This window comes from Gavialis gangeticus, unplaced genomic scaffold (genome assembly GCF_001723915.1).
Source record: "Gavialis gangeticus isolate Ggan-Ray unplaced genomic scaffold, GavGan_comp1, whole genome shotgun sequence".
Lineage (NCBI taxonomy): Eukaryota > Metazoa > Chordata > Crocodylia > Gavialidae > Gavialis > Gavialis gangeticus.
Window position 1 is genome coordinate 83,302,452 of NW_017729025.1, and position 10,982 is coordinate 83,313,433.

The 10,982-nt window shown below is 44.3% G+C and overlaps 1 protein-coding gene across 1 annotated transcript in view; it reads right to left on the reverse strand.

Moving 5' to 3' along the window:
* The window catches only part of LTK (leukocyte receptor tyrosine kinase), a 200,232-nt gene that overhangs the window by 81,103 nt on the left and 108,147 nt on the right, over positions 1 to 10,982 (reverse strand). Inside the window, exons 8-10 of the mRNA XM_019519044.1 lie at positions 9,706 to 9,806; positions 6,702 to 6,862; positions 885 to 979 (exon numbers count right to left, since the gene is read on the reverse strand). Coding sequence (XP_019374589.1) covers positions 885 to 979; positions 6,702 to 6,862; positions 9,706 to 9,806 — 357 coding nt within the window. The remainder of the gene's footprint in view (positions 1 to 884; positions 980 to 6,701; positions 6,863 to 9,705; positions 9,807 to 10,982) is intronic.

Consider the following 10,982-nt stretch of genomic DNA (forward strand, 5'->3'; position numbering starts at 1 on the left):
ATAAAGCTGTCTTATTACTGCTTAAAGAAATTTGATTATGTACTTTGGATTAACAGTTATATCTATGTACTTAATAGCAGCAACTAGATACTTAAATATCCCAGTATCTTAGACTATCCTGCTGCTTAGAATGCCATAGTTTATAGTGCTGCATAATCAGGAGCATGCATTTGTAAAGAGGTAGATGAAGGCATAATTTGACTGGGGAGGGTTGTGAGCTGCTAGATTATTTCCAACAAAGATTATATTTGGAGGATAAGCAACACTGTAATATTGTGGGTTTGGGGGCTTTCTTTTGCTGAAGGACTCCTATTCTTCATGAGAGAGAGAGAGGCAGAGACAGGCACACACAGAGAGTACGTGAATGCACACAGGAGAGAGAGAGAGACTTTGTACTGGAGTAGGAAAGGATTTGTGAGGTCCCTTCTTTTCCTCCTCTTCACCATAAAGTTGATGTATTAGTCAATCTATCAGAGGAGAACTAGATATGGCTGCCTCTGGAGTCTATCAGTTGTTCCACTATGCTGTGAGCCTGAGAGGACTACTAAAACACAATACAATGTGATCATTCCACCTACAGTCCAAGTGCAAAGACAGTCTTTCCAACTGAGATATGTGTATATAACTCAAACTATGTGATCTGGTACACTGTAGATTAGGTAAAGAAAAATCATTAAGAAAATTGAGATGCACCACAAAACAGTATAGAAGAAGGTAGTCTCCAGCAGAAGAGAGGAAGGAAATTGTGTCCAAATGCTGCAGAACTGTCAACCTAATGCAGACAAACCATGTACTTTCTGTAGGAAGATTAAAAGCACATTCTCTGAATCACTGGCTCATCTATAAACATTTCTCTAACATGCTTTGAATCATATGTAGCTCACCATCAGTGAAGCAGTCCAGTCCAAAAGTAATATTATCAACAGCAATGTCAGCTTGGGAATTCCAGCCCCAGGTTGCCAGAAGCTGCAGGTGAAACCTTTGCAACAAGATAGATGTTTTAGAGATAGAGATAGAAAGAAGAAACACACACACAAATCCTAGCTGCTCTCCAAGGGTGACATGTATTCAAACTATTTCTTCAGGAACACCCCTGATGAACAGCCATAAGGGGATGACACAAACCACTCCTTCACACTTAATAAGTTATTAAGAACCAACTATATGATGCCACCTTTCATGGGGTACTATGCCACCCACGCTGTATGTGTGTGCACGTATTCACTCATGTGTGCATGTGACTGTGTGAAGACAACTTCCTAACTGGAAGAACAGTAGGACAATAGAATAAACTGTCTAGGGAAGCTGGGGGATACCCTTTGTTGGGGCAGCTTCCCAAAAGAATCTGGGTAGGCATCAGTCTGGGATGGTTTAGAGGGTAGCAAATCCTACACCTGTAAAAGGGGTTGAACTAGATGACTCTTCAGGACCTTTCTACCCCTGTGATTCTGTCTTCTCCAGAATACCAGACAATTGCCCCAGCAAAGAAAATACATCGACACATAAGGCAAAAATTGCCCCCCAATCCCACAAACAAAACCAAAATCCAAGGACTTTCCCAGTGCTCATAAGATAGAGGCAAATCTTAGGACAGATCTTCAGCTAATATAAATCACGGGAATCAACAGAGCTACATCAGTTTACACCACTTGAGCATCTGTCTACTTCTTGAAAAGTTTAGAAATATCTCCTTTGCATGTCCCCTTCCCTGGGTGTCTCTCCTTGCTCAGGCTTACTTAGTGAGAGCCATGCATTAGCTGGTTTATCCAAGAAGACAGAATGCATGTCATCATGCTCTCTGAATTCAAAAGGGAAAAAATACATGGAAGGGTCCTTTCCTAATGGATCAAACTGAACTGTTTTTGATGTAACATCATAAATAAACAGATGTCTGAGGTCTAGTCCATTTGGAGCTTATTAAAAGCACATGGAGTGAACCTCAGCTGCTGCCACTAGTGAAACTTGCTCATGATTTATGAGGCATTGAATTTTGATGAGCAGAGTATGCTGTGTAAACTATTAAGTGTCCTGCTTGGGAACACTCTTTTTCTAAATTAGTGGCAATATGTATACAAAATGTATACAAAATACAAAAATGTATATATACATAGCAACCCAAGGTTGGTCCTTATCCTGCAGAGGATGAAATCTAGCATAACTCCACTGAAATACTAACAATATCGCTATTTATACCAGCTAAATATGTGGTCTATTACATCTAAGTGAATCATTTCACACCCATGGGAGCTGGACCATACTGGAAAAACAACTCTGATACACCAACAGTGTACTGTAAACCAAAGGACTTCCACAACCCTAGGGACTTCCACAACTCTATAACAAAGAAGGGGGGAACTAATTTGCCATCTGAGCGTGGTGCCTCCTGAATCTGGCGGAGCACCCACAGAAGCCGCCGATGGCAACAGCCCTAGCAACAGCATCGGTGTCAGTCATTGGGGGGGGCACTGGCCCCATCAGGGGGGCCAAGTGCACCCCCATGCATCCCCTACCAGTCGCCTATGCATCTGAGTCCACTGCTACAGACCACCACCCTTGTGGTCACAGTGTTGCTGCTTGTTAGGACAGTTTGGTTGCACTTGTAGTATTTTATAACCCTTGCCTGCCTTCCTCAGTGTTCTGCCAGCTCTCAGTTTATGGTGATTTATAGGTGTTTTTAGAGGGGAAGAGTCATAGGCAGATATATATTGCTAAAGCAGGGTTGGCAAAAGGGTGGATCTGGCCACTGGCCAGACTCCATTTCCTAACAGGCTCTGCCTGTGTCATGCTGCAGCCAGTTTCCATGGAGACCCCAGCAGCGGTGGGCCAGAACAGTGCAGGGCCAGGGTTTCCATGGAGACTGGCCCCAGCAGCACTAGCAGAGGGCACTGCTTGGTGGGGAGCTCCTCTGGGGTTGGGGCTTGGTTCTTGCAGCACTGACAGCATGGTCTGGAGTGGGGGCAGAGCTGCGATCTGCTGCGTGCACATCCCCGCAGTTCTGCCCACACTCCAGCTCCCCATCCAGCTACCATCCTGCTAGCGCTTCTGGGGCCAGTCTCCATGGAAACCCTGGTCCTGTGCCATCACGGTCCTGCTGCTGATGGAGTCTCCATGGAAACCAGCTGCAGCAACACAGACAGGGGGAACACAGACAGGGGCTGCTGGGAAATGGAGTCTGCCGCAGGGCTTTGCCTGCCCCTGAACTAGAGTCACCAAAAATAGCTTCCTATGTAGGTAGGCTTCTGATCCGGACACTGAACATTGAACCCTACGGTTTGCCATCCATCTCTCCCCATTCAATTTAAAAAACAATCTACCTGTAAGATGAACCTGCCAAGGGCTATGCACATGGTCCTCATCACCTTTCCTTGGCTGCCTAGCCCTCCTTTCTTCTGGCTTTCGCCAGAGACTGCCTTCGACCCACTTTCGTTCCTCACAGACTTCAATTCCAATCCCTCCCTGCTACATTTGTTCCATCTCCTCCTAGCCTACCACTGGCTCCTTCCTCTCCCAGAAGCCAGAAAAAGAATAGGGTAGATGCACAGACCTTGACATTTTGATTCAAGAAGTCAGAGTAGGTCCCTGAGAGAGAAAGAAGCAGCCATGAAGAGAAAGCTCCTCTGGAGCAGGGGAGCTAAGATATGGAAGACAGTGGCAGGGGAAGGAGAGAAGAGAAACCAAGGCAGATGCTGCTTGAGTGAGATTCTTAATCCTTTACTGCCCCTACCCAGAAATATGCCACGAGTGAGTCCAGGCCCTATCAGAATGGTTCAGGGATTCAGGGCAGAACAAGGTTGATCACTGAGATTTCCTGCAGCAGGACAGGAGGCTTTCCTTCCTGACAGATGAAACTGAACTGTCTGGGGGAGTATATGCCTTTTGCAAATCCTGCTTTGTTTTTTCCTTCTCAGATTGATTTCAAGGTTTCAGGTTTTGCTGCTCTCACTTAACATTCATAAGTTAACAAATTGGCAGGAACAGTTATGGAGGTCAGTTGGCCATCACCCACTTTGGTTGAGGCCTCCCTGCTACATTGGAAAATGGGATATGGCATTCTGCGCCATAACTGTATAGCAAGGACCCCCTCAGACAGGACAATACTAGACCCTGCATCAATCAAAGTGAAAAGACAGCCGCACCCAGAAATAAGGAGAAACAGTAATTCATAGTCAAGGTTTTTATTTAATTGCAATGGATAACAAAACCTATTGTATTCTTACAGGTGTGGTTTCTACCACACACGCTAAGTTTGTCCAATAGCTCCCATTATAAACCCCTGATTTCTTCTGCTTATAAATGCCAAATTTTGCCATTTATGTTAACATTTTGCTTGCCAGATATCTGCTTCAGGCTGAATTTTTCTGGAAAATGTCAACCAAAATGGTTAATTGTTTCTGTGCACGAGGCATAAGGAAAAATATATTGTTTTGCCAAGGTTGAAAACTGCCAGCAACCATTTCTTTTAAATACTCCAGTGCCCCCATGCTTTGGAGCAGGGACTCTAAATTTAGATGAAGGATGTGCCTTTTGCTAGCCCCTCAAATTTGGCCAAGTTATAAGTCTTTGAAAAAATGCAGTCATGTGCTCAGCAGAGACTTCTTTATACTTTAAAAGTTACATCTGCAAAGAGTCTATCTTCATTAGGCATATACAGCCTGGGCTTTCCTTGCAATTGCCACTGTGAGCTTCTATGGGCAGTGCCAGGTCTAGGACTGGATACCTGAAATGAGAGCAGGAAGCCTGTCCTTCCTCTACTACATGTAGTCTCACCTTGCTGAACCCAGTAGAAAGGAAGCTGCCTGATATAAATATGGAAGGGACAAGAAGCAGATCTGAAAAGGTAGGGAAGTATATCAGTGTAAGAAGTAAGGAAGCAAGGGGGACCAATACTGGAGGCTGGCATGGAGGGATAGGGAAATTGGGACTGGAAGCTGAGATAAAAGAGAAACTCGGACCACTGGGCAAAACGATTAGGTTATGGAGGAGGTGGGGGAAATAGGGATTACGGTGGACAGGGAGACTGATACAGATAAGGTAGAAGAGGTCAAGCTTGGGGGTACAGGAAGAAGTACGGAGTTGGAATGGAACTCATGGTTCTCAAGTCTTAACTTTTTGTGAAACTCCTAGCAAAGTACATGTTTCTTCCCCCCATCTCTAGTACTGGTCCAGAGAGAGGATGACAACCTACTACTGCTACCAGTTATTCTGTTAGCTCAAGTGGCCCAAGGCTATGTGGTGGAGCTAAAGGTTCCAACCCTGCTGATGAATCATGTGGGTATTGACATGATGCCCCATGAAGACATGTATGTTTTTTAGTTTGCTTTTTTAAAAATGAAAGAAGTAACATGCAGAGAGCTCTGTGAGATAAGTAATATTAGAGTATGTATTTAAAGACAGTACTATGATGTTTATGTACATGAGAGTCACACACTCTCTTAATTCTGGCATTTTCTAAATTTGAGTTTTACTTCATAACCTAAATAATATTTTAAGATATGTTTTATATTTTAAGATGTGTGTGTACATAAAATGTTGCTGGGTCCACCCTAGAAACATTTTGCCAGCACAGGGAGTGTCTACACATGGACTTTAATGTGCAGTAGCCTATTTTACTGTACATTAAAGCATCACATCAAAAATCATGCTAATATGCTAATGCACAGTAAAATTAGGCTACTATGCATTGTGGCACTAAAAAATGTGTGCTTTCACTACTGTGCTTTAGGGCAGCCTAATACACATTTATTTAGTACCTCACATTAGAGGTGCTAAATTTAATGTGCAGTAGCAAAGGCACATTAATGAATGTGTAGACATGCCCACAGTATACTGGTATTCCTATGCTGGTAAGGCACAGTTTTAGCCATGTGAAAGCCCCAATGTATACGCATACTCTGAGATTTCATAATAAGTATATGTGTGCATGCAAATCATTGACTTGTACACGCGTGTAGTGGAATCTTCTCACTTAAGCTGACTACATGTATTGATACATACGCCTTTTCACACATAGCCGACTGAAAATCTGGACATTTTTGTTTATAGAAAATAACTTTTTTCTTGACATCCTTACTTGTACAACTAGTCTCACTCACTCTCAAATTGGAGTGGACACAGCATCAAGCACCAATAGAAAGATGGGATAATATGAGTATGATGGCTGGGTAGAACAGTTTGATGTGAATGGTTTCCTGATGGCTTCATCTTACTTACTTACCCACATTCACCCCTATGTGATTAGTTCAGCTACTCACCTGTCTTAAATTAACTAACTGCATTTTATAAATCATTTTGTTTCCACCTTTAACAGATAAATTGTTATTTTTCTCCAGCATCACAAGGCTCCAAAACACCCCTAGTTAATACACCAGCACAAAACCCATTAACTTAAAATGATCAGAACAGTGAATAAAACTAGGTCTTATGAAGTTTCCCATTGGATCAGGCCTGTAGGTTTTTTTGCAATATAAAAAGACCATGTGCTGTTCTCTTTTATCAACACTGGGTAGCAATTGGAAATCTGTATCCATTAATCATGTAAGGAGATGTGTTCAACAACCGGACCTCCTGCACCCATTTACACCTGGTTTTAGGAGAAACGCTAAGAAGAGGCAAGAATGAAAACAACACTGCTCAATAATGGATTCAACACATTCACTAAACTCCACAGGCAAATATACGGATGCTGCCAAAGCCACTCTTACCAGTTCTGGAGCACTGGAATTTGCAGAGTGATTAGAAACCAGTTGTCACTCCAGCTCCCTGTCCTTTCCCACAGGGAGGTACAGACTCCATCTGTCTCCTCCTGGACAGATAATGAGAGGGTGCCATTGTAATTGCCAAAAATATGCACTGAGAATTGGACCTGTAATAAACAAGAGCAAAAAGATAATGGTATTCTGTGGTAAAAGGAGAGCAAATGAGTGTGGGGATCACCTTTTCTGACTGATAAACCAGCCTTTAAAATGAGTCTTCATGATTTGTTACAATTTGGCTCCAACCCCTCTCCTCGACAGGCAGCAAACTACTTAGGTCTGTGGAGGGACAAAGGCAGGCCACAAATCTGGACCCCAGAACAACAGCTATAGCCTTTACAAAGCCTCAGCTCAATAGACATGTTCTCTTAGGGCCCACTTGGCTTCAAGAGATCTGACTTCCTAGTTACATCCCTCAGAGACAATGTGGCAGCACACTAAGGAAACACAGGTTTAGAAAAAGCAGTCTTTAACCACAAACTGCTTTACTCTTTAAAGCATTACAGTTAGGAAAAACAGCAAACTCCTAACTGCATTTCCCGTCTGTTTTTCACCAGCTCAGTGATTTCTGGATTTTGCTCAAGGCCTTAGGGGTAAGATAGCTCCTCCTGCCTGCTGGCCTGGTCTATAGCATATGGCCATGGAATGGCATCTCTCACAGAAGCAATCCCCTTCATTAACTATGACCAGTTTTACACATGCAAGTGCCGCAGTGCCAGGTGCTTTGAAAAGCACCCACTGATGCATCGCCTGCAGTTGTATACACAGTGAAATGCGCATCAGTGCACAGAAAATGGTGGTGGTGCGCTTTTGAACTAAAACACTTCCTTTGTGTTTTAGTTCAAAAGCGGCTGCCACCATCTGGGAGGAAGCTTCACTGGTGGCTCCTGCCCCAGCATGCGGGGCTCTGGCTCCAGCTTTTGGCTGCCTTCCAAACACTCCACCTGACCAGCACGAGCTACCAAGTGGGTGGAAGGTAGATGGGAGTTGGAGACAGACAGTGCTGGGGCAAGAGCTGCTTGGCTAAAGCCTCCTCCTGGCCTGGAGCAGCACAGCAGGAGCTGGAGGAGCTGCTGCTGGAGGCAAGGGGAGCCAAAGGGAGCTAATCAGCAGCTGCACTGGGAGCAGCCCTGCTGGAAGCTGTGTGTGCTGACTATGGCTAGGCCAGCAGGTGTGGGCTGGAGCATGGTATGGGCTGCTGTGGGCAGGGCTTGGCCCCATGCATAGTGCCACGGGGTCCTCAGTGGACCACCCACCTGGGCAAGTTCTGCTCCATGCACCCCCTGCCCACTCCTTCCCCTCACCCTCAGCTGGATCCTGGGACCTAGAGCCCAGAGCCCAGGCAGACCACTCCGTAGGCACACGTACCCCCCACATTTCCCACCCCCCTTCACAAGGCAAGGGCCTCCCTGTGACCCTTACCCATAATCCCAGCTTCGCCCACCTGCCCACAGCCCCATCCCACACAGGGACTTTTGGTGAGTTGTTACGGTGGGTGCAGATGCTAACATGGCCTGCAACAACTCATCAAAACTCCATATGTGGCCTCCAGGCCCAAATAATTGCCCAGCCCTAGTATAGAGAGTCCATTCAAAGACAGTGGCCCCAAGAGGGAGCAGTAAGCCCATTATTCCATTAGGAAAGAGTGGGTCAGAGTTGATGAGCCCTGATGACCCTTTCATTGGTGGTTCTCTAGGAGGCATCTTCTCCGCTATCAAGAGTGCAGAGTCCAGAAATAGATTGTCCTTGTCAGGCTGACAGTTTTTCAACTGCCTCTGGATACTTTAACCTAAGGTGGAGATTTAATACCCAGGAAAGGTAACAGGGAAGGTTACAGTCATAATTGTGTTCCTGTCCAGAGCTTACAGTTTAACTCAGGCATACTCATAGCTGTCATTTCACTCCTCCTCGCAAAAGTGAATAGAGCAAAGACACTCAACAAACATGGGAGGGAAGTTCAAAAAAAAAGACCATCTGCTATCAATTTTGCATCCCTTTTTACATGAAACATACCCATACTATCACCTTGGAGTGCCAGACTCCATCCTCATAATTTGGCCAGAAACCCTTTCCACCTAAAAAACAGATTCCACCCAGGTCTGATGTAAGATAAAAAAACCATTGGTTTCTGTCAAGGCAAATTCTTCTTCCTATTTTCATATGGAACAATCCCCCAGATAAGCCAACACACAGTATTCAAAGACATTACCAAGTAGTTCCAAATCTGTCACATACATTTCCCTTTAGATTACACTGATTGGGGACACACAAGAAGCTTTCACATGCTCCCAGGATTCTCAGAACCCCTGGCTCTTAGGCTGGGACCTAAACTTTTTGCTTCCTTCTCTTCTTTATCAGATAGGAAGTGATGCAAGGGATGATCCTTCCTTCCTTAATACAACACCATCAAGGTTGTATATGGAGAAATGCAAGAAGCCCTCCTTGAAAAAGCTGTGTGGGCAGAACAGCCCTGCACCTGCAAAGCTGCTCTTAACTCAACTGTAACTCTTGGATTCTGGTTACCATGTCTCAAGTATACAACAGATTCAGGCTCCCCTCACCTTCAGGCCTAAGGAGCAATACAGTTAACTCCATAGGTTTGAAGTGCAGGTTGCTAGGATGGACTGCTAGTGTTTCCAGCACTTGAACACTGGTGGCCTTTGCTCATTGTGACCTGTTTTCTAGTTAAAGCATACAGACCTCTATGGTCTAAGGTCTCTGTGTGGCAGGCTAGCACGGGACCATCATTTTCCCTTGTTTTAAGCATACACCTGCACGTCCCTTCTAGAATCTAATGCCTGGCTAAATGTGTTGTTCAGTCAGCAGCAATAATTTCCAGGATTCTCAGACTGTATACTGCATAAAATGAGAGAGAAAGTGGGCAATATACAAGAACTGGGCACTTGAAACTTCAAGATCAGTTCCACAAAGATGCTAAAACTGAGCAATATACCTGGTAATCTCCACTGGCCATCCTGGCAGGCAAGCTAGCACTGTAAGCCTTGGCAACACCACCTGTCTGACTGCTGTTTGCTCGTAGGTATAAGAAGTCACCTGTGAGCAGAAAAATAAATTAGAAAACAATGACTTAATTAATCTAGCCACCAAGAAATGTCTGTTGATGGATGCTTACTTATACATGAGCACTTGATCATGGAAGAAACCGGTCTCAAAATTAATCAATTTGACATTTTTCTTTTTCATGCTTTCTTAAAATCATTTATTGACAGTGTGCTGAAACCTGTGACAGGACACAATGCAAGCTGCATTAGGGCATTAGTGTGGGTTTATTCTTGAGGCAGTATACTCCAGTGTACTGGATATCCTGAAAAATTAGGGAAAATAGATTTGGGCAGAGTGGGACTTGGGATCTCCACACCTGCACTGGAATGGTAGTGACCAAAACTTAAACAACATTTCTATGCTTTTATGACTCACAGGAAGAAGACATGAAATTGGCAAAAATTCTCTACAGCTGTTATGCCTGTAACAGTAACATTTTACTGAAATAGGCTGGAAATTAACTAGGCTTTTTTGCTGAGAAAAGAAGGTCTGCCAAGGTTCTCACGAGAGAAAAGGCATGAGAGAGGGGAGTAACCAAATTGGACTGTCCAGGTCTGTCTGTACTACAGAAAGAGTCACGTTACTACATAGATTTTTGCCAATGTGACAGTACTAAGAGTTAGAGCAAATGAGCCGTTTATAGATGCTAAATTTTTCTAGGTTTAATCCAGACTACAGCTGTCACTATATGCACGTGGACATGTGTAGTCCAAATTAAAACTGGCTCCAGTCTGCATTAACTAATCCTCACTGAATGAGGATTAAAGTTAATGCAGATTAGGGCAGTCTGAACTAGGCAACTTAAATTGTATTAATTATGTACATATGGCAGTTATCTAGGGATTGCTGTTTCATAGATTTCACAGATTCCACAGACATTAGGGCTGGAAGGGACCTCAGAAGATCATCGATCCAGCCCCCCACCTGAAGGGCAAGAAGTCAGCTGGGGTCATAGGATCCCAGCAAGATAAGCATCCAATTTGCTCTTGAAGGTGTTCAATGTAGGTGCTTGAACCACCTCCAATGGCAGGCTGTTCCAGACCTTGGGGGCTCGGGCAGTAAAGAATTTCTTCCTTATGTCCAGCCTGAAATGGTCTTGTAGTAGTTTATGACCATTCGACCTCGTCATCCCTTGGGGCGCTCTGGCGAACAAACGTTCCCCCAGAT